A 27,424-nucleotide genomic window follows, 5' to 3' on the forward strand; every position below is an offset into this window, starting at 1 on the left:
ACTTTGAATTTTCAAAACGATAATAAACATATTTGTATGGAAGATTTCAATAGGTTTACTTAATGCAATCAAAGGTACAAGTTAATTTCGCTATCCAAACCACACCTCACACCCTTTTTTAAAAAGTCAACTTGTCAAGTCTTATCTTTAACTTTATGTCATGATAACAATAAACAAATACAATTCTTTGTAAAGTAAAGATATTTAATTTTGTTTGGCTAAAGCCAAATATAATTGTAAATCGTCTACCGCATCATTTACTTGTTTAGTTGTTGTGTTTTGTTTGAAAAAGTTGTACAATTTCAAGATGAATGGTAATCTAAATCCAAACGAAACAAACTAATGGGTATCATATGGTTTTTATTTGTTATTGGTGATAGACACTTTTTTTTTGGATTTATTCGATATACTTGTAGTTTGTTTTTTTTTAAAAAAAAGAAATTTCTAATTGCAACTTGTATTTCAAACAAAAGAATACCCTTTATTTGGATTACTTTAAACTGAAAATCTAGATTGTATCCAATAAGATTATGATCTCGAATTTACATTGGAATTTAATGGATTTTACAATCAACTATAAAAGCGTTTGCATTTTTGCAATGTATAATAAAACAAAACATAAAACAATTAAAAATAAAGATATTTATTTTGTATCAATAGATATTCAACTTTCTGTATAAGTATTTGTATTATTTTTATAAAATAATTTCCAAGAGTCAAGAAGACTTGAACAAAAAAACAAAATAATGAAATTTATAAAATTATCAATTGTATTATTATTATCTGTATTTGTATCAATAAATGTTGCACAAAATGAAATCGATTATTGTATACCACTGCATGCATCTTTGATGTTCTATAAGGCTCAGAGAGCTGGTAAGCTTCCGGATAACGATGTTCCATGGCGTGAAGATTCAGTTTTGAATGATGGACAACAACTCAACATCGATTTATCTGGTGGTTATTTCGATGCCGGTGACTATATTAAATTCACTTTCCCACTCGCCTACACTATGACAACTCTGGGTTGGTCATACCTCTTATTCCAAGACAACATCGCGAACAAGTGCCATCTAAAAGATGACTATCTCTCAGTTTTGAAATATGGAACCGACTGGATCATGAATGCTCATTACAAAGCTAACAACTTGGTAACCCAAGTCGATGTAATGAGTTCACATTACCAATGGAACCGTCCATCTGATGTAACATACCCACGAGAAATATTCACTGTGGACAACACTCAACCATGTACCGACGTAGCAATGCAATCCGCTTCTGCATTGGCAGTAGCATCGCTTGTATTTGCCGACACCAACCCATCCTACTCTACTCAGCTACTCAACAAAGCCAAATCATTGTATTCTCTAGGTAAAGCGTGTCCACTCGGAACCATGGCTGTTCCAGACTATTCCGATCATGGCAGACAGGGTTACGAATCCCATGGATACGAAGACGAACTTATCTGGGCTTCGATATGCATGTATTTGGCTACTGGTAGATCTACCACCTACCTCTCCGACTTGACAAACAATCTCAAGAAACTACAAGGTCGTAACTTTGCAAATGATATTTGGGGTTCCATGTTAAGCTGGGATTCTAAATACTCTGCTTCCTTGTTGATGTCACTCAAATCATTGTCATCCGACCCCAACTTCTCTCAATTCTTAAACAACTTCCAATCGAAATCCAATGATATTGCCCAAAGCTGGATAAATCAACCCAATTTTTCCAATGGAATTGTATCAGGTATTGCAAAGTGGGGCAACAACCGCTATGCAATGGGAGGTGCATTTCTTGCTGCAGTTATAAACACACCGGCTTCTAAACGATGGGCAACCGAGCAAGTCAATTGTGTGCTCGGCCAATGTCCGGCAAACTCGAAATCATTTGTAATTGGATATGGAAATAACTATGCGCAATTCCCGCATCACCGAGCTGCTCACAATCCATTGCCAAATCCATCTCTATCCGAAAATTATCCGGTTGCAACCACCTACAAAATACTGGGAGCACTAATTGGTGGACCATCAATTGAAAACTCAACCTACGAAGATGCTCGTAAAAACTATCAACAAAACGAACCTGCTATCGATTATAATGCTGCATTTACTGGTGCTTTAGCTGCTCTTGTAAGTTTCGAACACTCTGGAGGTTACAATGGAAATCCATCATCATTCCAATCGACTACTTCTTCAACAACATCGACAACTTTGCAACCAACTTCAACATCGACATCATCCCAATCGACTACTTCTTCAAAAACATCGACATCTTCACAACCCACTACAATATCTACTTCTACTACCTCCTTGCCAACTTTAAGCTCAACTATAACAACCTACCAAACAACTAACACCAAAACTACAACTTCGCCATCAACTTCCTCGAAACCAATATCAACTCCATCTACTACCTCACGTCTTACAACCAATGGTGAAGAACCATCTGAAGATCCTACTATTGCCAGTGGATTTACATTAAAATCATCAAGTATTTTTGTACTATTAGCTATCATTACTTTATTAACCTGTTAGGATGTTTGGTAATAAACATACTACCAATAAACAATAAATAATATAATTTAATTAAAATAAATTAACTTGAGAATGCAAGTGTAGATTATTTTAAAAAGGTGACAGATAACTATTGTATTACTTCTATTATCTATTGACAATAGATTTTACAAATTGATGATCAGACCTGTTTTTGTACAAATATCTTTGAAATACTTTCACACTTTAAACACTTTTTTTATTCAAAATAAAAATAAATAAAATTTTATTCTGCTTTTACATATAAAAGAATAAATTACTTTAACAATTTCCAATTCTAAACAGATAAGATAAAAGATTTTGGTACCAAAATCAATTAATAAAAATAAATAATCAAAAACATAAACAACACATTCAAACAAACACACTGACACAAATAGATACACACAATTATAAACAAAAATAATCACACATTAAAAAATAGTATTGTTTAACACATATTAATCAATGTTACCATTTTATTAAGACATTTTTCGATAACTCATCTTACCCCTCTATCTCACTTTATTTATTTGTTTCTCTTGGTAAACCAATTAACCTTACTCACGAAACAAATAGATAAAAAATTAAAAGAATAAAATATACTTTCATTTCGAAACAATGTTTGATTCACATTTATGGTTTTTCTTTTTTTTCCCCTCCACCCAACCATTACTTTCATCCTTTCTCAACTTCCACTTCTTTATTATATTATCATGATAAAAACATAAACACCAAACAACTACAACAATCAAACAATAATAACTATTTAAGAGATAAAGTTTTTGTTGCAATTCAATTGATTGATTATTGTTTTTTTTTTTTGATTCTTTTTTTCCTTTTAAACCTTTTTCTCGTCTAATTTGTAAATCACAATCTACAAATAAACAAATCATAAGTCAGTCTACAATTTAAACAATTGATTATTAATCCAACAACAATTATAAAATGTAATCATTTTACATATAACATCATCCCAATTTTAATGATAAAAATAATCAAAAAAAAAATAAACAAATAACTAAATAAAAATAAACAATCAAAAATTAAATAATACAAATTCTATCTATCATATATAATTAAATAGATAGGTAATATTATATTTTTTTAAAATAAATTTATTATTCAATAACAAAAACAACATCAATATTTATATTATTTATTTTTTAATTAATCAAACAACACTTACTATATAATATAATCAATAGACAATAACTAAATTTAATTGTATCTTTATTTTATTATTAATTATTGATTCAATCAGTTTTGTTTTGTATTATTATATATAGTATAATTTTTATTTATAATTAAACAAGCTTTGTACATTTAGAAATTTAATTTTTTTTTTTTAGTTTTGTGTGTGTGTTTTTTATCCAATTAAGATAAAAAATAAAAATTATATATTAAACATCAAAAAAAAAACAGAAACAACAACTTCGTCAAATCAATATAAATTAAGTAGTTAATAAATTAATCAAATATATTATTAGTGTTATATATTGTTATAATCATTAGTTGAAAATCATTTTTTATATAAATATAGAATCTACATTCTTAAATATATAAATATAAATAATGGATATAATGAAATTTCCACTTGATTTAGATAATCTTAATTTAGGTAATTTTACTTTTTATTATTAATAGAAATTGATTCTCTTAATCATTATTCAAAGAAATTAATTTTAGTTATTTTCAAAAAAAAAAAAATACAAAAAAAAAAAACTTAAAAACTAAAAATAGGTAATTCTGATAAACAAGCTTCATCTTCACCAGTAGTTTCAGCAACAGCATCACAACATCTTCAGAATCCAACATCATTGTCTCTGTCATCTTCATCACCTTCAAACAGTGATCAACAATATAGCAGTAATAATGATAGCAGTTTAACAGATAGCTCGGCAGTAACTTCGTCATCCTTCCATTTTATACAACCATCATTCCAGAAGAACAATACACATGATCTTACATTTCTCTTACCACCACCATCACCATCTACTTCTTCATCATCATCATCATCAAACGACAATGTAATAGTATTAAATTATCATAATAAGAATAGCAGTAATAATAGTAATAATAATGATAATATTATAAATATAAATAATTATATAGTTGAAAATGATAATGGTGAAGCAGAAGTTAGGATATATGCACACAAATCAATGATACAACATGGTTCGGATTACTTTAGAACGCTGCTTACCAACGGCATGCGAGAGACAACACAACAAGAGATCAACATTCCCAATGTGCCAGTCGGTGTCTTTTTTGAGATTCTAATGTTTCTCTACACTTCACACCTGAGAATTCAGAATGACTCACTCAATCAGGTATTCATGGTCTGCGACCAGTTCCTCTTGGAAGGCGGCAAACAAATATGTAGAGATTTTATCAAAAAGTTGAACAATGAAGTTTTAGAAGGTTTTTTATTTGATGTAAGTAACATATAATTATAATTAATTGCTTGTTAACTTTAACTAATATATATATTTACATTTCTTTTTTTTTTTTTCTAGGAGAATTTATCTATTTGTAGCGAATTAAATAATCTTTATATAGACCAAGCAGTTTGTAACTCAACATACTTTTTACAGCTGAATAGAGTCAGTAAATTATCAAAAGATTTACTTATCCGTATTTTAAAGAGCAACGATGTATATTTGAAAGAGATTGATATATTCAAGTCGGCAATAGAGTGGATTCGTTACAATATCAAAGATGCTTTTATTGGAAGAATTGGTGATGGTAGTGGTGAAACTTCATCAGAGAATGGTATATGCAACGACGACAACAATAATAACAGTAATAATAACAACAATAATAACAATGAATTTGACTTTGACTACGACAACAGTAACAACATTAACAATAGCAAAGTTAATAGAGAATTGGCAGAGATTTTCAATTTGATTCGATTCCCAACGATGGATTACGAGGATTTAATTACTCTTGTAGAGCCAATGCAAATTGTACCGGATCGATTGTTGCTGGAAGCCTTTCGATTCCTTTCCAGACCAGAGTTGTATCCAAAGGATATAAATTCATTGAGAAACCATCGATTGCAAGCTCGTAACAAGCAGAATCCACCGCCTACTCCCGGTGTCGATGTCTACAATTTCCTTTGTCCGGACCACCAGTGTTGCTCATCGGTTTCGTGGACGATCAACAACTTTAGCTCGATCAAGACACAGAAGCACGTTTCCAATACTTTTGAAATCATCGGACTCAAATGGAAGATGTGGGCCTATCCAGCGGGTGAAGCGAAACACTCGGATTCGTTCTCGGTCTACCTGGAGGCGGTCAGAGTCAAGGAGAAGGAATCCTACGATTTCCTTAGAAATACAACCTTCTTTTTCGCGCTGGTCAATCACAAGAACAAGACACTCTCCAAACACTACCCTTCGTCACCCAACGTTTTGTTCAACTATGAAAAGAGTGTATGGGGCAATGGTTTGATAGAATTGAAGCTACTCTATGACCCAACTCTCGGTTATTTGGATAATGATACCGTTTGTATTCAACTCCATATTTTAGAATGCATTGCAATAGAAGGATAAACAAAATGAATAGAAAGATTAGATTTACTCACTATTGTTTAATGATATTTACATGTAAAAAAATCAATAAAAATCCTTTATTATTAAATTTAATCTAGTTGTTATACCTCATATTTGTTTGATAAAATGTTGATTAATCACATCCATTCTTTAATTCAAAATTAACTTCAATTTTATTTTATTTTATTTTTTTTTTTTACAGTTTTTACTTTTTCATAATTCTGCAATTGATTGCTATTTTGATTATTATAATTTATTTTAGTTATTGATATTTTATAGATTATTAAGTTGATGAGAATACTGATGATTGAATTGGTTAATTGAAAATGAAGATTAAGAAGAGGAACACTTTGATTTCTTCGTATTTTGTTCCACCCACACTAATTTATGCGTAAAAATACTCTACTTAGATACTGTTATTTATAAATAATTTCATTACTGATATGTGCTGTAAATACTCATTTATGATAGATTCATTAGATAGTAGGTTGTTATCGTTTTCGAAAAGAAAAAAAAAACTTCAATTTTAATTAAAAAAGAATTTCATTACAATTTTTTAAATCCGATCGCATGCGGAGATTGAAATTTTAAAAGATCCGACTTGCCAGACTCGAACTAGCAACCTTTTGATATCTCTTGTGATTCTTACTACAGTCAAACACTCTACCACTTGAGTTAAAGTCGGAATTTATGCCTATCAAAAAAATTTTGCATCCTCTTCTAAATGGAGGAAAGAGAACTCGCTCAAAAAGAATGGGTCTATAACCATTGGAACATATAAATATTTAAGAGTTTAGTAGGATGATATTGGAAAAAGTTCCAATTAAATAGTTTGAAGTTGTAGTTAACTTTTTTTTGAAGAATCAGGTTGAGATATTCAACAACACAACAATTGTACCACGGTTTTTATTGTGACTAGTAATTTAACTTCAACTAAAGACCAGGCAGGGAAATGATATCTGTTCTATGTTCTACTCCTTAGGTTGGGACCACCAGGATACCACTTCAGATGGAGGGCTAAGAAAGTCACAACCGGCTGTTAGACGGATGAATGGAATGTTGCTGTGATTATATCCTCCCTATAACAAACACTTTTATAACAGCAAACTTATCACCTCTAAGTCATCTGCTTACCTAGAACATCATATTACAGATAAAAAACAATTCAGTTTTTAATTTCTATTATTATTAATATCAATTTAAATGAGAGCACCATGCAATAGTAAAAGTCATTTCTGCCGCCCCTACTCTCTCCGATTGTTTTTGTAAAGTAGAAAATAAAAAACTATTGTTTAATTAAGGTGATTTTATTTAAATATTCACATCTTGTACTTCTACCGGAAGAACTTGAAGTGTTTCTTTCCATAATCTTTCTAATAAAGCTTGACCTTCTTCACCATCCAACAAAGCATTTACTTTTGCTGGTTTACAAGCAGAGAAATAGATACCATTTTCAATTCCACTTTCAACACCGTAATCGACACTGGTTGCTGCTAAAATAGTTGTTTTTGATCCTTCCTCTGGTGTTCTTGCAATAATATAACTTAAAACTGTATTGAGTGTCTTGAAAGCAAGTTTAGACAACCATGATTTATCATCTTTTAAACCGAGGTCTGATGTAACCATTCCAGGGTTGATAGAGTAGACCGAAATCTTTTTATCTTCTGCTTGGTTTGATTCTTGAAGGTGTTTCGCCAGACTCTTTGTAAACATAACATTCATCAACTTTGATATCGAGTATCTATCGAATCCAACTATCAAATTTGGGTCATCCATTGCCTTGATAATATTGGGTTTATCTTTTACTGAAAAGTTGGTCCAAAGATGAACTTCCGATGCCAAATTAATGATTCTTGGATAAACATTATTCTCAAGTGCAGTCTTTCTTATCACTGGCAGCAGTAGCAATGTCAACAGCGTAGTTCCAAGATGATTTGTTCCATACATTGTTTCATGTCCATCCTTTGTCAACGAGAAAGGCATGTTTCCACCGAGTCCGGCATTGTTTATCAGTATGTGAAGTGGCAATGAAGAATCTTGAAATCTCTTTGCAAATGATTTAATTGATTCAAACGAAGAAATATCTAATTGCCACGCCTCAATAGCTACACCATTATCATTTTGTAGTTTGGAGATTGCTTCTTTAGCTTTCTCCATATTTCTACAAGCCATAATAATTCTCTCTGGATTCATCTTTAGAAGATGTTGAACAGTTGCAAAACCAATTCCAATATTACTTCCAGTGACAATGATCACCTTTCCTTTGAGATCAACTGGATTGAAATGAAGTTTAGTGTATTGGTCAACGAGAAATTGTTTAACTGATTGCATTATTATAATATATAAATTTAGAAAAAGAAAAAAAATATAAATTTTGATTTTATTTAAAGTTTAAGTTTTTGTTTATTTGATGATTATTAGTTTGATGGTTAAATCATTTGAAATAACAAGTTTATATACTTTTTTGGTTTCCTAAATAATCGACGGTTTAGATTCACCAGGTCAAAAAAAACCATCAAAATTAAACCTCTTCAAAGAATAAAGTGTGGTTAAAAAAAATTAACAAAAAATAATGATTAAAATGACATAATTTCATCGGGTAGACGAAAATTTAATCATACACAACATTGTACAAACCATTAAGTATTGTACAATGATTAATGAACATCACCCCATTTTTTAAATTTTATAAATCTAAAATAATATATTTTAAATTATTTATTATCTTTTAGTATAGATAATAATGATAATAAAGATTGTTGTTGTTATTGTTATAAATTAATTCAAGTTCATCATAATGATTCATTCTTATTAAAAGAAAAATGTGTAGATAAGTTAACTTAAGATTAATAATAATATCGTTGAATTCTACTTTAATATAAAATTGATTTCATAAAAATAACCATATTGTGGTTATAATGATAATACGACAGTAACATTTAGTTTAAAAGAAAAAAGCAATTTTTTTAATTTATTTATTTTATAATTTAATCTTCTCTTTTGATATCGTTTGAAATTTGAGATAATTTAGATTCCAATAATTTAACGAGATTGTCCATCATTACTCTCTCGCGGGCTGTTGAAATCCATTGCTGTGTGAGCTCGTTGATCTTCTCGTTGTTCTTTGAGATCGATTCGACTTCTTTGATGGCACTCGGTAGGTTTCCTTGTTTCAAGAACTCCTCTGCACGCGCCAAAGTAGAGTCAGTGTCACTACCCTCGACCATTCCTTTCTCTGGTACGATCAGCTTCGATGCCACCTTGGAGAGAGCTTTACCAAGCAGTGACTGATCGTTGGGCAACAGCGACACCTCACGTGCTTCCTCTGCCAACCGGTTGAATTGCTCCTTCAACTGGTGAACGCTAGCAACGCCGCGACTCTGTAGTCCGGCGGGCATCTTTGAGAGCATCACCTTGAGCAGTTCGTCGTAGTTAGCGATGTCCTTGAGAGTCTGATATTGCTGGGCGAATGGAGTGTTTCCGGCTGCTTTGTTCATCGCCTTCTTCAACTCCACAAGAGCAATGGTCATAGTGCTAATCAAACGCTTCTCAAACTCGCTGTTCTCAATGGCTTTCTGCTGAGAATTAAAGATACCGGTGAGATTCTCACGCTGCTTCTGTACACTCGCTGCCAAAGTATGATAGTTTTGCTCTAGACTCTCTCTAAAGTGACTCTCCATATCCTCCAACTTCTTCAGCGCCTCACCACTGATATACTTTAGATTATCATCTACCTTTTCACTATACAATTGTTTGAACTTCTCCTCTGTCGATTCGAAATATGATTTCTCCATTTCCTTTATCTTTTCTATTTCATCTTTTAGTTTAATCTAAAAACATAACAAAAAAACATTAATCATTAATATACATATATATATATATGTAAAGAAATTCTTTGGATAGTAATTACATACATTTTCTTCTAAAAGTGATCTAATTTGTGAGATATATTGTTCTTCCATTAATTTCAATGCTTTATCGATTGGTGTTTCTTCTACTGCCACTATTGCTGATTCCAATGGTGTTTGTGATTCAGATGATGTTTCTGGCTCTACCTCCAAGACAGTCAGATCTTCACCGATTGGGACTATTTCAAATTTGTTATGTTGTGGGCTATTTTCATGCAGATGTGAGATCGATTCCTCAATGGCATTCTCTACGATTCCAATCTTCTTGTAGATTTCATCTTCAATACCAACGGCCAACTCTGTCAGATTCTCGATAATATCAGCTCTGGCTTGTTGCTGTTTACTTTGCTCGGTTGTAACACTATCACTGTCTGTATTAGATTGTGAAACAACATCGTTATTCAATGAAACTACCACCGATGTTGTGTCATTGTCTTCCTCTTGATTAATAGGTGCACCACTTGCAGTCAATCTAATCTCTGGTAGCTCTTCGTTAGCATTCTGCTGTTGAACAATACTTTTAATCTCTGATTTAGTTGGTAGTGATGTGACGGCTACACTCTCTACCGAAGTATCTGTTTCATTTGGTTGTACCAATTGATCTTGTAATCGTTTGATTTGAGTTGAGTCTGCCTCTGTAGCTGTAGCTGTCTGTGGTGATTGCTCTTTCAAATTCTCAACCAACTGGTTATATTTATCGAAAGTATCTTTACTAACACCCAACTTGCTTGAAAACATATAATTCTCATTGCCCAAGTATTGATAGTAGAAATAGGCACCACCCACCAGTGTCGAACCAACCGTAGCAGCAATTAAATATCTTTTAAATGTTTGAAATCCTGTTGGTCCTGTTTTATTATTATTACTATTATTATTGTTGTTGTTGTTGCTGTTATTACTACTACTATTACTATTATTATTACTATTGTTATTTATCTTCGTAGTAGTTGCAGTATTGTTGGTATTGTTTCCAGTTGAAAGCTTTACATTGGAAGTAGGACCAACATTGACATTGGGTGGTTTTGAATTGGATGTTGAATAAGATACCAATCTATTCAATGTAATCCTGGTAGTCGGTCGATATAACTAAATAAATATTTATTTATGATTAATATTATTATTTATAAAAATTAATAAATATTATTAAAAAAAATAGTTACTGTACCTTTCTAAAATTTGATAACATTCTTTATTCTTTTGTATATAAAGACTATTTCTAAATTTATTGAAAATTATATATAATTCTTAAAGTTAAACAATTGATAATTAATTGTTGTCAAAAAAAAAATTGAACATTCATTATGCAGATCTTATTGCATTTTAAAAAGTTGGACAAAAAAAAAAAAAAAAAAGTTATCAGGGTCACAACCCAGCTAAGAGTTTATTCATTATATCAAAGTTCTGTGCTTTTAGTTGCATTAATAAATAATATATATACACTGTTGTTACTTGATCATTTCAACAACAATTATTTTTTCTAATAAAAACAAAGTAGTTGAAATAAAAAAAACTAAAATTGAATTATTTATTATAAATTTTTTTATTTTTATTTTTTTTAATTTTTTTTTTTTAGAGATAATAATAAAAGCTATTACTTGCAACTGAAGTTGCTGGTTTGTTGAAAAAAGCAACAAAAAAATTTTGAATTTTTTTTACAAACAAAAAAATTTTTGGTTTGTTTTTTTTTTTTTTCTATTGACACTCAATCCATGTGTTTTTTTTTTCTGGTTGTCGGTTGTTGTTTGTAGTCAATGAAACTAAAAAGTTAGTTAATTTAGTTACTCTTTTATTAATATTTATTTATTTTTACAACAACAACAATAACAACAATAACATCAAGCAGCAATAACATTAACAAACATTAATATATAAACTCTATTATATTTGCAAAGATAATTAATTAGATATTTATAATAGTAGTTGAATTCACCATCATCATCATCATCTTCACATCAACATCATCATCAACAACAACAACATCATCTGTATAGTTTGTTTGATAGTATAAAGATATTAGCTAATCATCAACAACAACAACAACATTATTGTAAAGAATTATATATATTTTCGAAAATATATCAAATTGTTATAACTAAAAGGGAATGAATTTATATTTTAAAACTAAAGAAACATAACTAGTTAAATAATCAAATATACAACACAGCACAACATAGCATAACTTATTATAACAACAATATAATCATAAATACACAGGTAAGTTTGAACTTAAGAAAATCAATAATACAATAAATATAACTATCAACAACAGTATCATATAATACAATCGCAATAACTATATAACTAAAAACAGCAGCGACAGTGTAATCAATACAAATTGTAATCAACTATATAACTATAAACACTTATATAAGTTGTTTATCAATTTATGATTATAATAAATAAATATATTGAATAAATAAATAAATAAATAATAAATAAATATATCGAATAAATAAATAAATAAATAAAACAAAATAAATAAAAATAAAAAATTAAATAAAAACAAAAAATAAAAATAAAAAATAAAAAAAAAACACAAATAACAACATCAACATACATACTAAAGTCAATTGTTTGTTTGTTGACTCAATAAATAAATATAAAAAATAAATATAAAAAAATAAAAATATTAATATTAGATATTTGTTAATCTACATAGATATATAGATATAGATATAGATAGATAGAGATAGATGAGCACTACAGAAGAAAACAAGAGAGGAAGAAAGTCGATTGCACGAAGAGCTCTACCAAAGGGTATTTTAGATCAATCACCACCGATCAACTCTGAATCGACGACCAACTCTGTACTTTTTAAATCGTTAGACTTTGGTAGTTTCTTTGGTTCGATCAAGCTCGACACCTCACCGAGTATACCCACCACCACCCTCTCAATATTACCTCTTACACCATCATCAACATCACTAACTTCACACAATGCCACTAGTACGACCACCGTGGTGCCACCCTCTCCTCAAATTCACAGCAGCAACAACACAAAAGAAACAAATCATAGCAGTAGTAGTAAAGACAAAGATAAAGAAACACTCCTCCTGAAAGAAAAAGAAAAAGAGAAGGAAAAAGAAAAAGAAAAAGAGAAAGAGAAGGAAAAAGAAAAAGAAAAAGAAGCACAATTACTAAGAGAAAAAGAGAAAGAAAAGGAAAGGAGAAAGAGAAAGAGAAGGAAAAGAAAGGGAGAGAGAAGAAAAAGAAAAAGAAAAGGAAAGGCATTTGCTGTTGGAAAAAGAGAAAGAGAAAGAAAAAGATAGAGGTATAGATATAAAGACAGAAAAAGATGTAAATTCAACGAATAGTAGTAATTCACAAACGGCATCGTCAGCATCAACACCGACTCAATTCCAATCGAATAGCAATACCGGTATTGTTTCAGAGAAAGCTGCCACTCCTTCAACCACTTCAACTACCACCACCACAACAACGACGACGAAATCAGAGAAGAACAACAAGAATCTAAAGAGTAAAACAGTAGTAGTAGAGAATGGTAGTGATCTACTGAATAACAACAATAATATATCACCAAATCATTCACCTATTTTAACAAATAATAACAACAATAGTAATAGTTTAAATATAAAAGAATCGTCATCAAAAACAACACAATCAACTTCACAACCACCATCCAATTCAACTACTCCAAACCATCACGGCGTAGGTTATAACAATAAAGAGTTACCGAAACTACTATTGGAATCAGATTTAATGCTTTCCTCAAAAGTATCTACACATTCCAGTAGTAGCAGTAGTAGTAGCTCATCGAGTAATCAACCATCGACAACATACGTTGGTCAAGAATCAACTTCAACTACAACAACAACAACAACAACTACAACAACATCAACATCTTCAAATTTGAAATCATCAACCGAGTTAAATAAAGAATCAACAGTAACCAAACAATCTACGCCAGTTATTGAAACAGCTGAATCACCAAGAATCAAACCAACACGAAAATCAAAGGCAGTAGCAACCGCTGCCACACCAAAATCGAAAAAGCAACAACAGAAAGAACAAAAGGAGAAAGAGCAGCAGCAACAGAAGGAGCAGAGGGAGAAGGAGAAAGCGGCGGCAGCAGCAGCGGCAGCGGCAATCGACGACGACAAGGACTCCCAGGACAACGACGAAGACGATGACAATAGCGAATCCACCATTCGTTGTATATGCGCCAACAACATAGATCAGGGTCTGATGATTCAGTGCGAGAAGTGTGATGTCTGGCAACATTCGATTTGCTTTGGTATCAAGGCTGCACAGTCCGTCCCTAAACACTACTACTGTGAGCTGTGTGTGCCTCGCACCATCAACTGCATCTGCCAGAAGAAAGATGCCGTCGGTAAGATCACAGAGTGTCTGATGTGCAAGACTTGGTCACATATCGCATGTCTGCCGAAATCGATTGCCGACCCATTCATTTGTTCGAGTTGTGAGAAACTCGATAACTTGGAGTCCAACATTGAGTACGAAGAGAAAGAGACAGCTGGCAGTGGCAGCGGTAACAGCAACAACAACAACAGCAGCAACAGTGGAAGTGGCAGCGGTGGAACCACCACCACGACCAAGAGAGCAAAGCGTCGTTCCACCGGCTACGGAACCAAACGTAAGAAGCCACCAAAGAAAACAGCCACTACTGGCACTCCCAAAGCGACAGCAACCACCGACAAAGACGGAAAGCTATCGGATTCCACCGGTGGTATTGCTAATGGTGCCACCTCTGAGGTTGCCAAAGACGAAGATACTTTGATGACGGACGACGCTGCCGACGGTCAGTCTGGAAGCAACACACCGGTACTCGCAGACTCTGCATCGTCATCGCCCCTCTTGAAAGCACTCGACATCAAAGCACTACAAAAGAACTTCACATTCATCGAAGACGTACTCCCACTTGAAATCATCAAAAAGTCATTCAACTCTATTCAATATCCAAAGGAATCCGACCTATTCATTAGTTCTCTCGAGTTATTCGCATTTGTAGAATCATTGGTTTTAAGAGAAAGTTTTTCAGTAAGCATAATTTCTTAAACATTCATCAAGTTTTCAATTCTTATCTAATCAATTTTATTAATTTAATTTAGGATGATTATAATCTGAGGAAATCAAGGATATCAAATATTAATAATAGTAGTAATAATAGTAAAAAGTGTATAAACAATTTGGATGTTAATGATAATTTGATGTTTCAAAAGTATTGTTTGGTATTCGCAAAGCAATCAACAACTTCAAGTCAGAGAGATAGTATAAAGAAAGCAATTTCGTTGTTGTTGGAGTTGTCCGAAGATACTGTAACAGCCTATATGATTCAATATGCACAAGAGTTGTTGAACACTTTGAATGAATGCGCCAAATCCGAAGTTAACAACAACAACAACAATAATGGCAACAGTAACAACGACAGTAACAATACCAACAACAATTCATTTAAACAAATTACTTCCAATCAATATAGTTCAAAGTCTACTTTTGCCGTTGATAGTATCGATCAGCCATTCTATAGCACTCATTTTGAAATAAGGTTGCCACATCCACCGAAAGCATTCTTGTCGCCCTCATTGAAAATCATTAGTTCTCCGCTAAAGTCACCGCTGCAGCACCAACAACAACCACCAACACCCAAGATCCTCGCTACCGTCGATATCGAAGCGAATCAACTCATTGACGAGTACACCGGTGTTGTCTGTAGCGCCACTGACGTGTTGGCAGACTGTGCCGACGCCCACAGCTACCTTCTCAACGGTATGCCATCGCCGTTTGTCTTGTTTTTCCAGACACCAAAGAGTGTCGCCAGCAGCTTCTGTATAGACGCGCGCCAGCAAGGTTCGATCCTCAGATATATACGCCGCTCGTGTGCTCCCAACTCGCGCATTCAATACACAATGGTCGATGGTGGCGAAGTCAGAGCGGCACTGTTCTCGCGTGCATCGCTCGAGTCGCAGCAAGAGATAACCATCGCGTTCGACTATGCCTACCAATCGCTAAAGACACCAGTTTCATGTGCATGCGGTACCTATTGTTGTCCAGTTCAGAATTGGTTCAATGAAAGAGCTTCATTGGCCATCGCTTTGTTGGAATCTCTGGGTATGCCCGTCGATGAAAAGATCAAGAAACGTGAGGCTGCACGCAAAGAACAGCTTCTGGCGGCGGAAACCAACCTTTTCATTCCAACAAAGAAGCGACATCTCGATGACTCGACCGACCAGACAAAGAAATCAAAGCGTAGACTCGATGATCTCTCGCCACTCGTCAAAGAGGAGCAGTTCGGTGCCACTGACGACGGTATGGATATTTCACCAATGAAATCATCATCATCGCCACACAAATCACGTGAAGACATCGACGGATCGGTCAGTTCAACACCATCGAAATTCGCAGGTAAAAAAGCATGGTTAGCTGAATTCAAACAGAAAGAACAACGTGAAGCTGAACATTCACCAACAACAACAACATCAACCAATATATCAATGAATGGAGTTGGAGGAGATAAATCAACATCATCGTCATCATTATCATCCAAAGAAAAAGATAACAACAATAATATTCATAATAATAATAATTTGGAAGAAGAAGAAGGTTCTTTACCTGATCAACTCAATGATAATCCTCATAGTGGAAGAAGAAATAATGATATGAGAAATGACTACTACGATAGAGACAGAGGCGATAGGGATAGAGACAGAGATAGAGATAGAGATAGAGACGACCAATTCAAGAGTGGAGGACTGTCACGTTCGGTAAACTACACACCCTCTTCACCGAGTCAGTCGCCGCTGATGCGAGGTGGACTGACCTCTTCTCTAGGAAACTTTCGTGATCCTATCGATCAACCCTATCGTCTCTCCAGAGAGCGTAGTGAAAGTCGTGACCGTGATCGTGAATGGGACCGTGACAGCAACCGACGCGATAAACCCGAGTTTATTCGTGATCGTATGGAGCGTGAACGTGAATTCAACAGAGGTGGTAGTGGTGGCGGCAGCAGCTGGACCAACATCTACCACGACCGCGACAACTACGAAGGCAGTGGTGGTGGTGGAAGCGGACCAATGAGAGGAGGCGACCGAAGATTCCCTCGTGGCTATCGTGGCGGTGACAGATCGCCTCCCGACCACTGGGATAACCAATCATTTAGAAAGTCATCGGGCTGGGACATAGGAAATCGTCATCGTGGTGATCATCCCTACGAGAGAAATCAATACCGTAGTCAGTCTGGCAGCTATGAGCGTGGTGGAGGTGGCGGTGGTGGCGGCGGCAATGAAATGAGATCTGGCTGGGACAGAAGACCACAAGGTGGATATCCCCATCGCAATGGATTCTCGCCACCCTTGTCACACCACGGTGGATACCCAGACCAAGAACCTTATGAAAGTCCGTACAAGTCTGGTGGCAACGGCAGTAACATTGCACCGAAATCACCGACACTCAACAATGAAACACCGAGCAAGTACACCAGCGGTGGATTGGTGCGTGGTGGAATCTCTGGTCAACAACCTCCATCGCCACAAAATCATTACAATGGATCGATGGACCCTGAAGAAGGTGACTGGAATAGAAGAAACTATATGGTATGTATATCCTATCTAGTTAATTATTATCACATTACATATATTCTAATACTAACTTCTCTCAATTATTCCATTTTAGAAACGAAGAAATTAAATTTAATTTAAATGTTGTAAATAATCATATCAACTTTTGGTACACCCTTTTTTTAAAAAAAACAATCGATATATCCTCACACGACATAAATCGCTTCGACAATACAAAAAAACATTCTCAACCTGTCAATTTGAGACATTTTAATAAATGAAGTCAAATCCTCCCGAATTATTTATAAATTAAACTAGAATATGTTATATTTTACTTGATAGCGATGTTGTTTATTATTTGTTGATAGTATTGTTGAAAGAGATTTTATTTGATTCTACTGTCCTCTTTGAGTTGAATTTTAATCCATTTTACAAACAAAGAAGAAACATACATCACAAAAAAAAAACATAAACAAAACTTCCAAATACCTAGTAATATTATATTTTTTACTATCTAAGTAGATTGTATTAAAATTATTTTACAGTTAATCTTTTAAAAACATAGTTCCAGTTGTAGTTCGATTTCTTGTGATACAGGAGTACAATAATCATAATATCTTTATCTACTATAAGTTCGTTTGTATATACAGCACAATATGGTAAAGTTGAACCATTTAGATAAAGGTAAAGCATAGGTGGATATGTTTTTTTTTATCTTTTTAAGTTTGTAATTATTATTGAGACAAAAATTCTCAAAAAGCCAAGTTAGCCACAGAAGGAAGGATATCTATTCTTCAAATTTAAATTGTTCATATAATTTTGTATAAATTAGAATAATCAAATACAATTATTAAAAAATTATAAAAAAAAATCTATAGATATACTTTAATAAATATAAAATACATATTTTTATCTTTAAAAATATTACTTTCATACTTTTTTAGTTTAAAATTATTAAATAATTTTTTGTTCAATGAATGAAAAATAATTATTTTATTTCCTTTTTGGGGAATAAAAACCTATTTTCAAATAAAAAATTGATGAATATTAACTAATTATTAATTTATAAATAACTAGTTATTTTTCTTACAAACATTCAATTCAATCTTAAAATTAAAACAATTAATTATAACATTTATAAATTATTCAATCAAAGAAAAATAAATATTAAAAAATGAAAGTTCAATGTCCATCAGGAGAAACTATTGAAATCATAGTTAGTCAAGATGATAGCATTCTAGATATAAAAGAAAAGATCCACAATGAAACTGGTACACCTTCTGAACATCAATTGGTAATTATTTTTTACAAATACCCAACTAAACAACTTTAGAAAATAAATATTTATTATTTTAAAAAATACATTTTTTAATACTAATTAATTTTAATATAAATAGATTAAAATAGGAGGAAAAAAGACTTTATCAAAAAGAAAAGATAAAAAGAAAATATCATGTTTTGATTTAGATAATAATTCAAGTGTATGTGTTTATTAAATTGAAAACAAAAACAAATAAAAGATAAATTGTACTAACTCTTTACCTCTAGATAAATCTAGTTTATACAATGGCAGGAGGTTGTGATTGTTGTGGATGTGGATGTGATATTTGCGGTTGTGGAGGAAACTGTAGAGTAAGTAGTTAGAAATTTATAATGATTCTTTAAGTTTTTTTATTAATACCAAGTTCTATTCCAGTGTTCTATTATGTAAATGAAACAATATTTAAATAAAAAATGTATATAATTGTAGTATTTTAGATTTCATAGATTTTTTTAAGTTTTTTTATTCAATAGATACTTTAGACTTCTATTTCACTTCATACCGATAGTAGTGTAGTTAAAGTAAAAACAAATATATTTAAAATCATATTAATATTTCTTAGTATTTTATTTAATAAAATTTAAATAAATAAATAATTTATTGAATTAGAACTATTGCAATCAATGATAATATAGAGATTAAAATATTGATTGTTAGATGATTGGATGAGTTAAGTCCAGTTGTTGTTGTTGATGTTGTATCTGTTGTTGTTGCGGTAGTTGTTGATGTTGTTGATGTGGTTGGGATCAATTCAGAACAATCAGTACCTTGGTATCCATCATCACATTTGCAAATGGCTGTTGAGTAATTACAAGTACCATGAGTAGAGCAATTGTTGAGACATTCTTTCTCATAGTATGACAATGTATTATTGTTGAATACACCTTGGTCTTTAACTGAAACAAATACTGGAACTGGATTGATAGCATTCTTTGCAACCGAGGATGGAGTGATCGAACAGGTAATGCTTGTTGTTGTAACATCGGTGGCAACGCATTCCTCGTCGTTGACGGTGATTACCAAAGTAGAATTGACAAAGTTGTCACCAGTAATAGTGAACTCAACTGTTTTGTTTTCAAAATAGAATTTTGGATTGATATCTTCGATAGTTGGACCTTGGTATATAGAGCTTTTACTTGATGAGGAAAAAAAAGTACCTTGAAAAATTGATTGAGCAAAGACTTCAAATTCACCAACTCCAGAAAATACTTCACAAACACGAGTTGCTGGATAGTTTTCTAAACCTATATCTATACAATCTAAAAATTCTTCATCATATTCTTCACTGGAAAAGATAACAGAAGATGATTGAAGATAGTTTCCAACAATAGTTATGTTACCTCCGGTGACTGGTGGTGATTCAATAGAAATGATGCTAGGTGGAAGATTCAACTTGATTGGAGAGGTGGCTATTTGAGAATCCACTGCTAGAGTGAATACTCCTTTAGAGATTGTTGATGACAATTGGGCAGTTATAACATAGTCACTAACAGAAAGAATTGTGGCGTTGAGGGGATTCGATTGGGTGTCGGTGATATTAATGAGAGATGATGAATTACCAAAGTTATTTCCTTGAATAGTAATTATATTGGTAACGGTATTATTAAATGATAAAGCGCTGAATTTTGGTGGAGTATATTGGAAGGTAATGAAATTGGAATAAAGATTTTTGGTGGTATCGACTGCTCGAATTGTTTTGTTGGTTTGGATACCTTGTGGAGTAGTAAAAGTGAGTTCAGACATTGAAATAATGTTTGGAGTCATAAGAGCATCACCCATTTTAATCTTATAACCTGGGTTGGCTAAAAAGAAATCACCCAACATTGTCAAGAGAAGTCCAGCATTTGTATTGATAACTGTATGGGAAACAGAAACAATATTTGGCATAATAACAATATTAATATCGGCATAGACTTGTCCATTAGTGAAAGTGACTTGAACTTTGGAGTTTGTTGAGAGAGGAGGAAGAGTAAAGGAGAGTGAGTTGGGGGTAACAGAAAAAGGGATTCTAACCAATTTCCAGAGAGTAACTAAATACATAACTGAATACATTTGACTGGCTTTCAAAGTAATTATATTGTTGGTTTGAGTATATTCACCAGTGAAAAGGGGAGAAGCGAAAGTGAAAAGAGTGACAGGATCAGAAGAGAGTGAATTAAAAGTGACAAGAACATCACATGTAGCAAGGGGAGACATATTTTGAGTACCGTCCAAATAGAGTGAACAAGAGATAGAAGAGGAATTAGAGAAAGACATAGAGGTGCAATTTTGATTACAAATTGTGATTTGATAGTTGGTGGTGTTAGCAAAGTTTTCACCAGACAAGGTGATTGAGGTTGTACCGTAGTAAGTGATCTGAGTTGAACCAGCAGCGTTGGATTGTCCAGAAGTGACGCTTGGCTTACCAGCACCGCAATCTAAACCGAACCAGTTTGTTTGACAAGTGCAGACACCATCTATGCAGACACCATGATTGGAACATTGATTTGGACAGAGATTGGTGTATTGGACAGAATATAACTTTCCAGCAGCAGAGGCAACACTAACAATCTTGGTATCATTATCAACACCAACAGCATAAGAATAGGAACTGAGAGAGTTGGTATTTACTGCTTCACTCGGACTTATCTTCAAGATAGTTGGATTCATACCAATGACGGACATAGTAATGAGTGCCAAATTTCCGTTGCTATCGGCTACAGATACAAACAACTGACCGAAATTCTTATCGAAATTCATATTCAAACAATAGCTAACATCATTTGAAAGAGTGTAAGTATCTTTTTGAATTTTGGCAAAATTGATTTTTTCAATATAGGCTGTTCCATCACCATTGGTGGTACAGGCATATAAAGTTGAGTTGTAGGCAATAGCGGTTTTGGATCCCGTGTTGGCGAAAGTAAAAGTTTGTACTGCAGTTTTGGTTGAAGCTTTATATACAGTTACGGTTCCAATGGCCGATAAGTACAATTGGTCAGTGATGGTATCATACACAAGAAAATCTACTTCACCACCAAGTGGAACGGAGACTGGGAGGATGGCTGGATCATTGGTTGGATAGTATTGGGTGTTACTGGCTTGGTAGTAGTATGGAGAAAACATCAAGCTACCTGTTGTTGCACCTCTTCCAAATAATGTAAAAACAGTGGTCCAGGCATTATTGGTATAGATCCATCTTAGAATTGGATTTGTTTTAGGGGCAGATCCTCCAGTATTATCAATAGAAGTAATACAATTTCCTTTGTTACAATTTTGGAAATTAATAATAGCGGTAATTGAAACTGCAGAGGAAAAGGTGGTAGAGTTTGGATAGACGGCAATAGCTTGGTTTTGATTATTGTACTGTGGCATGGTATACAAACTGGTAGTAATCGCTTGGTTACTCAATGGGCTGGTATTATCCGTGGATCTGAAAATCGAAGACTTGGTGTCACTGGAGAGAATTACCAAATTCTTCAATGGTTTGTCAAGTGCATAGTCTGGAGAAAACTCGGCTTTGAAAATTCCTTTCACTGCAACTCCATCGCCATCGATTAAATTCTTGGTGTATAATGGTCCAAATACTTGACCATTAATAATTGATATAGTATATAAAATATAAATTATTGTAAAAATAAATTTAGACATTTTTATTATTTATTTAATAAAAATATTGAATAGTAAATAATGATTTAAAACTGGGTTTTGGTTTGGTATTTATTATTTTTTTTTTGAATTTTTAATCCATTCCAAATTACAAACCACTCGGTCTTTCTATAGAAAGGAAAAAGGTTTGAAAAATTAAAATAAAAATACATGATATATCATTAAGAAATCTTGTCAGACATGATGATGGCACTTTCATACTAGTTATGATGAATCAAAATAGATCGACCAAAATCAAAGATCATAAAAACCAAATCATTGAAGTGCTATTTTCATATTCGGCCTAAAAGTTTCCATGAAAAAACAAGGGATCTGAAAAAAATTTACAAAAAATAGTTCATATTTACCAGTTTTGGAAACAGCATAACAAAAAAAAAAAAAATTGTAAATAAATTTGAATTTATTGGTATTTCAATTGAGAAAGAATAAAATAATAAAGTTAGAATTCTTTTATACAAATTCATAGATGAAAATTCTATTTTTTTTTTAATATTATTTTTTTTTTTAAACTATTTTAAATTAATGCCAATAAAGAAATGTTTATAAATAATTGAATTTATTAGTAAATCTATACTTCAAAAACTTTTTTTTTAAAAGTTCTTCTTTTCTTTACTAACAATAAGTTCATAAGTTACTCTTTGCATTTTTGCTTTCCATTTTTGGATGAGATCATCCAAATTGATCTTTTAGATATTTGTGTTTAATAATGCAAATCATGGAAAAAAAATTCAAAAATTTTTTTTAAATTTAGACTATTTGTTTTTTAGTTTAACCAAGACCAAACGAAGATCTTGTTGATATTCATAGATCTCATTTAGAACGTTTTCATTTCGGCATTAGAGTATTCTTTAAAACAATATTTGAAATTGATTATTTTCTAGAATTAAAGTTAATTAAATAATATTAAATTGATGATACTTACTCGAATGAAACTAGGAAATCTCTGGTTTTTTATGAGTATTTAAAATAACAAACAATGTCAGATGTTGATTAGAATTTAATACACAGTTAGCAAATTCACAACTAATCCGTACCCTACAAAATATCATTGTTTTTAACATGTACAAAAAAAAAGCAAAAAAAAATGAAAAATTTAATAAATAAAATTCGATTTTTCATTGGTCAACTCCCTTTCAACCTCGATATATTAGGAATGTTAATGCAAATGATATTTTAGAGGGAACACATCAATAGGAGTTTAAACAGTGAGCATTATCTCTATTACTTTCAATTGGTATTAATAAAAAATCTCACCACTACTAGTAAAGAACGAATTCAAGGTTCGCCAAATTATAACACTAATGACTCCACACCGCCAAGTCCTCTAAAGAAATTCGAAAGAGCACTCCACAATGGCTTTAGAGTCTTACTTCGAGATACGCTAGGATGATCGAAGAACTTTAAAAAGAATTGTGAATATAGTAATTATTGGCTGGTTTCAATCCATTTTTAAGGATTTACGTATGCACATAAATTTTGAAACAAGTGACATCTGTGTTGAAATGTTGGATCTTGTTGGTTTTATTAAATAATATCCAAAATTAATAAAATAAAAATATAAAGAACTTGAAACTTTTATAGATATTATATTTAATTGAATCAAAAAAAAACAAATTAAAATATTTCCAAATAAGGTAATAAAAGACATTTTCAAATAAATATTGATTTAAAATTATTTTTGTTGGTGACAAAAAAAAACAAATAAATATAAAAAAGAAGTATTATTTTTTCTTACAAACATTCAATTCAATCTTAAAATTAAAATAATTAACTTAATAACATTAATAAATTATTCAATCAAACAAATAATAAATATTTAAAAATGAAAGTTCAATGTCCATCAGGAGAAGAAATTGAAATCATAGTTAGTCAAGATGATAGAATTTTCGATATAAAAGAGAAGATCCACAATGAAACTGGTACACCTTCGGAACATCAATTGGTGAGTGTTTCTTACAAACACTAGAATTTTTTATTTTATTTTTTAATACTAATTAATTTAAATAAATAGATTAAAATTGAAGGAAAAAAGACTTTATCAAAAAGAAAAGATAAAAAGAAAATATCATATTTTGATTTAGATAATAATTCAAGTGTATGTTTTTCTTGATAGAAATTGAAAAGTGTTAAAAAAATAATTAACGATTTTGTAAATTAACTTATACTTTACCTATAGATAAATCTAGTTTATACAATGGCTGGAGGTTGTGGATGTGGATGTGATATTTGTGGATGTGGAGGAAATTGTGGAGTAAGTAGATAGAAATTGATTATATTTCTTTAATTTGTTATTAATAAAGTTACTTTTATCTGATCTAACTATATAAAGTGTTCTTTAATGTAAAGAGATAAATATTAAATAAAATCTGTATAAAACAAAAAAAATTAAATTTTAACTAGTTAATAGTATCAATGTGTATAAGTCATTGAACATGATATTAAATGTAAAAACAATTATCTTTTTTGGACATAGAGTTTTAATTAATTTTATTTTTTAATTAATTCCAATCCCTCAAAGGTTCTTTTGCGAGAATAAATTTATCAAGTATATAAAAAATAATGTATATATATTTAACATATTCTCCTAAATCGTCTCCTCTCCAATATTCAACAAGTTCTAAACAACCACCAGTAGTAACACGAGAAAATAAATTTTTAACGATGGATCCTTGTGAACTTTTGAGGCTGTTTAGTATTAATTGTACGGCTGGCAGATTTGCATTGTTCCTAACTGGTGTAAGAAAGATGTGCTCGTATTGTTGTGAGATGTAAGCTCCATCGCCTAATATTCTTTCATTTTCTCTCAATGGTATTTTAACTAAACCACTTGCATTCGATATTGTTAGATCATGACAAATACCTCTGTATATTTCTAAATTAGGAAAGAATGTTAGACATCAATCACACTAGAACATTTAATATGAATATACCTGGTGACACCCAGCAAATTCTTCCAGAAGTGAGAGAAACACAAACCTCCAGTTTAACTCCATGTTCTTTGTGTTTCAAGCTATAATATTGAATCTCGAGCTCTCTGTCTTTGGGCTTTTGGATTGGAAAAAAAGTCGAGTCAACAGCCATGAATAAATCGACACCATACAATTGAAATGGTGGTTCATTATACCTAACATTGTTATCCTTAATTAAAATAAAATATATATTATTAGTATGTCAACAGTGCAGCTACAAGCAAAATTTAATGATTGTGAAATAAGAAAAACAATGATGTGCTACTCATTATGCCTCAAGTTGTATATATACAATATTGTCAAGAATAAAATAAGTGATAGTTTAGTATATATCTTACGTATTTATGAGATTCAGGATCTACGATTAACCAAAATGCATCAAACACTTTATCTAATTTTTTTGAAAGTGTTTGAGGTGATTTGTTAAATATTGATTGTTGTACACGTTTTTTAGGATACACTTTTATGTTGTGTAAGAACACAAGTAAATCGTTTAAATTGATATCGTCTGTTGCACGTGACAGATCATCAAAGATGTTCAAAACTGTTGCAGGAGAGACCCAATAGTCACATTTAAAATGTTCTATATCTACTTTGTTTACTATTTTCTCTAGAGAATCACGCGATTTGATCGAATATATATCAGGATCTATGTCAGCCATTATTTCTTTTGAAACAACAAATAACTAAAAATCAAAACTATCAAAAAAAAAAAAAAAAAAAAAGAATCGTGATATTTTTTTGGACAATTTTTTGATCAGAAATAAATGGTCCAATTCCCAGAATTATTTAATTTTCAAAATTAATTGGATTAGTCAGTTGGTTTCTATTATTATTGAATTGCTTAATATATTTATTTTTCTTTATATCTTAACACACTTATAATAGAATAGATAATCATGAGATATAGAAGTAGAAGAAGTAATAATAACAGGATATCTTCATGGGAGACATCGGTCATTCGTAAGATCTACAAGTGTGTCAATGTGAACAATAGAAGAACTAGTATCTCTAACACCGCAATGAATATTATGGTTTCAATGATGAGAGATCTCACTCTTAGAATCTTGATCAGATCGAAAGAGATTCTGAACGTTTCGAACAAAAAGACTCTTACCGCGAGACATGTGCAGTTTGCACTCAGGTTGGAGTTGAGCAATTGCGGTGAACTCATGAGACATGCAGTATCCGAGGGAACTAAAGCAGTTTGCAACAATGACAAATATAGTCGTGGTACTGGTGGTGGTGATGATGAAGAAAGAGAAAAGAAACCAGCTGGTGGTGCACCACAACAAGGAAAAATCGTCAAACCTTCAAAGATAAAGTTGTCTCTCAAGAGAACCGATATGTTCCAGCGTGTCAGTAAAGATGCTTATGTCTATCTTGCTGCGGTGATAGAATATTTAGCTAGTGAGGTACTGGAACTTTCCTATAACAATTGTACTAATGCAAAAAAATCTGTAAGTAATAACAACCAAAACAACCACAATAACATAGCAATGTCGAGTATCTATTTAACCAAAATTATCATCTTCTTATTTATTTATTTATCTATCATCAACACGCTGTTTAGAGACTCATGGCACAACACATCAACATGTCCATTAGACAAGATCAGGAATTGGATGCATTGTTTAAAGATGTTACAATTGCTCAGGGTGGTGTTATCTTCTCTCAAAATACCTATTAAAATATCAACATTGCAATAATAATAACATTATGTCAAATATTATTGATATATGTAAAGATAGCATACCGATGGTGGGTGTTATAACAATGATTGAGAACTGTAGAAAATAAAATAAAATAAAATAACAAAAGAAAGAAGTGAAGAAAACTAACTGTTGTATATTGTAGTAGATAAATAATCATTTCTCTCTCTTTAACACTTGAAATCATTATGTTTGTTTTGCAGTATCATGATCAGACAGTTAATGAAATTTTTTCAGACA

General features: G+C 31.9%; 10 protein-coding genes and 1 non-coding gene across 11 annotated transcripts; 6 read left to right on the forward strand and 5 right to left on the reverse strand.

Moving 5' to 3' along the window:
- Positions 1-746: 746 nt before the first annotated feature.
- Positions 747-3,828, forward strand: PPL_00125 (glycoside hydrolase family 9 protein; the record flags this gene model as incomplete). Its single annotated transcript, XM_020571165.1, has 2 exons — positions 747-2,493; positions 3,824-3,828. The coding sequence occupies 2 exons, from the start codon at positions 747-749 to the stop codon at positions 3,826-3,828; spliced, it is 1,752 nt and encodes a 583-aa protein (XP_020438439.1).
- Positions 3,829-4,109: 281 nt separating this feature from the next.
- PPL_00126 (BTB/POZ domain-containing protein) lies at positions 4,110-6,094 on the forward strand (the record flags this gene model as incomplete). Its single annotated transcript, XM_020571166.1, has 5 exons — positions 4,110-4,155; positions 4,278-4,607; positions 4,650-4,675; positions 4,937-4,972; positions 5,054-6,094. The coding sequence occupies 5 exons, from the start codon at positions 4,110-4,112 to the stop codon at positions 6,092-6,094; spliced, it is 1,479 nt and encodes a 492-aa protein (XP_020438440.1).
- A 587-nt stretch (positions 6,095-6,681) lies between these two features.
- On the reverse strand, positions 6,682-8,425 carry PPL_00127 (uncharacterized protein; the record flags this gene model as incomplete). The annotated part of the gene is made up of 3 exons (XM_020571167.1): positions 6,682-6,788; positions 7,246-7,273; positions 7,418-8,425. The coding sequence occupies 3 exons, from the start codon at positions 8,423-8,425 to the stop codon at positions 6,682-6,684; spliced, it is 1,143 nt and encodes a 380-aa protein (XP_020438441.1).
- Positions 6,690-6,779, reverse strand: PPL_00128. Its single transcript is given in 2 exon segments — positions 6,690-6,726; positions 6,742-6,779. It is a non-coding gene; the product is annotated as a tRNA-Tyr (tRNA).
- Positions 8,426-9,081: 656 nt separating the features above from the next.
- On the reverse strand, positions 9,082-12,561 carry PPL_00129 (uncharacterized protein; the record flags this gene model as incomplete). Its single annotated transcript, XM_020571168.1, has 5 exons — positions 9,082-9,365; positions 9,690-9,924; positions 10,009-11,088; positions 12,213-12,347; positions 12,547-12,561. 5 exons carry the CDS (start codon positions 12,559-12,561, stop codon positions 9,082-9,084), a joined length of 1,749 nt encoding a protein of 582 aa, XP_020438442.1.
- A 134-nt stretch (positions 12,562-12,695) lies between these two features.
- PPL_00130 (SET domain-containing protein) lies at positions 12,696-18,094 on the forward strand (the record flags this gene model as incomplete). The annotated part of the gene is made up of 5 exons (XM_020571169.1): positions 12,696-13,229; positions 13,252-14,176; positions 14,345-15,021; positions 15,093-17,573; positions 18,083-18,094. The coding sequence occupies 5 exons, from the start codon at positions 12,696-12,698 to the stop codon at positions 18,092-18,094; spliced, it is 4,629 nt and encodes a 1,542-aa protein (XP_020438443.1).
- Positions 18,095-18,711: 617 nt separating this feature from the next.
- Positions 18,712-19,033, forward strand: PPL_00131 (ubiquitin-like domain-containing protein; the record flags this gene model as incomplete). The annotated part of the gene is made up of 2 exons (XM_020571170.1): positions 18,712-18,831; positions 18,935-19,033. The coding sequence occupies 2 exons, from the start codon at positions 18,712-18,714 to the stop codon at positions 19,031-19,033; spliced, it is 219 nt and encodes a 72-aa protein (XP_020438444.1).
- A 422-nt stretch (positions 19,034-19,455) lies between these two features.
- Positions 19,456-22,485, reverse strand: tgrA4 (calcium-binding EGF-like domain-containing protein; the record flags this gene model as incomplete). Its single annotated transcript, XM_020571171.1, has 1 exon — positions 19,456-22,485. One exon carries the CDS (start codon positions 22,483-22,485, stop codon positions 19,456-19,458), a length of 3,030 nt encoding a protein of 1,009 aa, XP_020438445.1.
- Positions 22,486-24,325: 1,840 nt separating this feature from the next.
- PPL_00133 (ubiquitin-like domain-containing protein) lies at positions 24,326-24,933 on the forward strand (the record flags this gene model as incomplete). Its single annotated transcript, XM_020571172.1, has 3 exons — positions 24,326-24,445; positions 24,515-24,598; positions 24,904-24,933. 3 exons carry the CDS (start codon positions 24,326-24,328, stop codon positions 24,931-24,933), a joined length of 234 nt encoding a protein of 77 aa, XP_020438446.1.
- A 68-nt stretch (positions 24,934-25,001) lies between these two features.
- Positions 25,002-26,134, reverse strand: PPL_00134 (uncharacterized protein; the record flags this gene model as incomplete). The annotated part of the gene is made up of 3 exons (XM_020571173.1): positions 25,002-25,375; positions 25,434-25,641; positions 25,811-26,134. The coding sequence occupies 3 exons, from the start codon at positions 26,132-26,134 to the stop codon at positions 25,002-25,004; spliced, it is 906 nt and encodes a 301-aa protein (XP_020438447.1).
- A 237-nt stretch (positions 26,135-26,371) lies between these two features.
- H2Bv1 (histone H2B domain-containing protein) lies at positions 26,372-27,181 on the forward strand (the record flags this gene model as incomplete). The annotated part of the gene is made up of 1 exon (XM_020571174.1): positions 26,372-27,181. The coding sequence occupies one exon, from the start codon at positions 26,372-26,374 to the stop codon at positions 27,179-27,181; it is 810 nt and encodes a 269-aa protein (XP_020438448.1).
- Positions 27,182-27,424: the final 243 nt, after the last annotated feature.

This window comes from Heterostelium album (genome assembly GCF_000004825.1).
Source record: "Heterostelium album PN500 unplaced genomic scaffold PPL_scaffold1, whole genome shotgun sequence".
Lineage (NCBI taxonomy): Eukaryota > Evosea > Eumycetozoa > Acytosteliales > Acytosteliaceae > Heterostelium > Heterostelium album.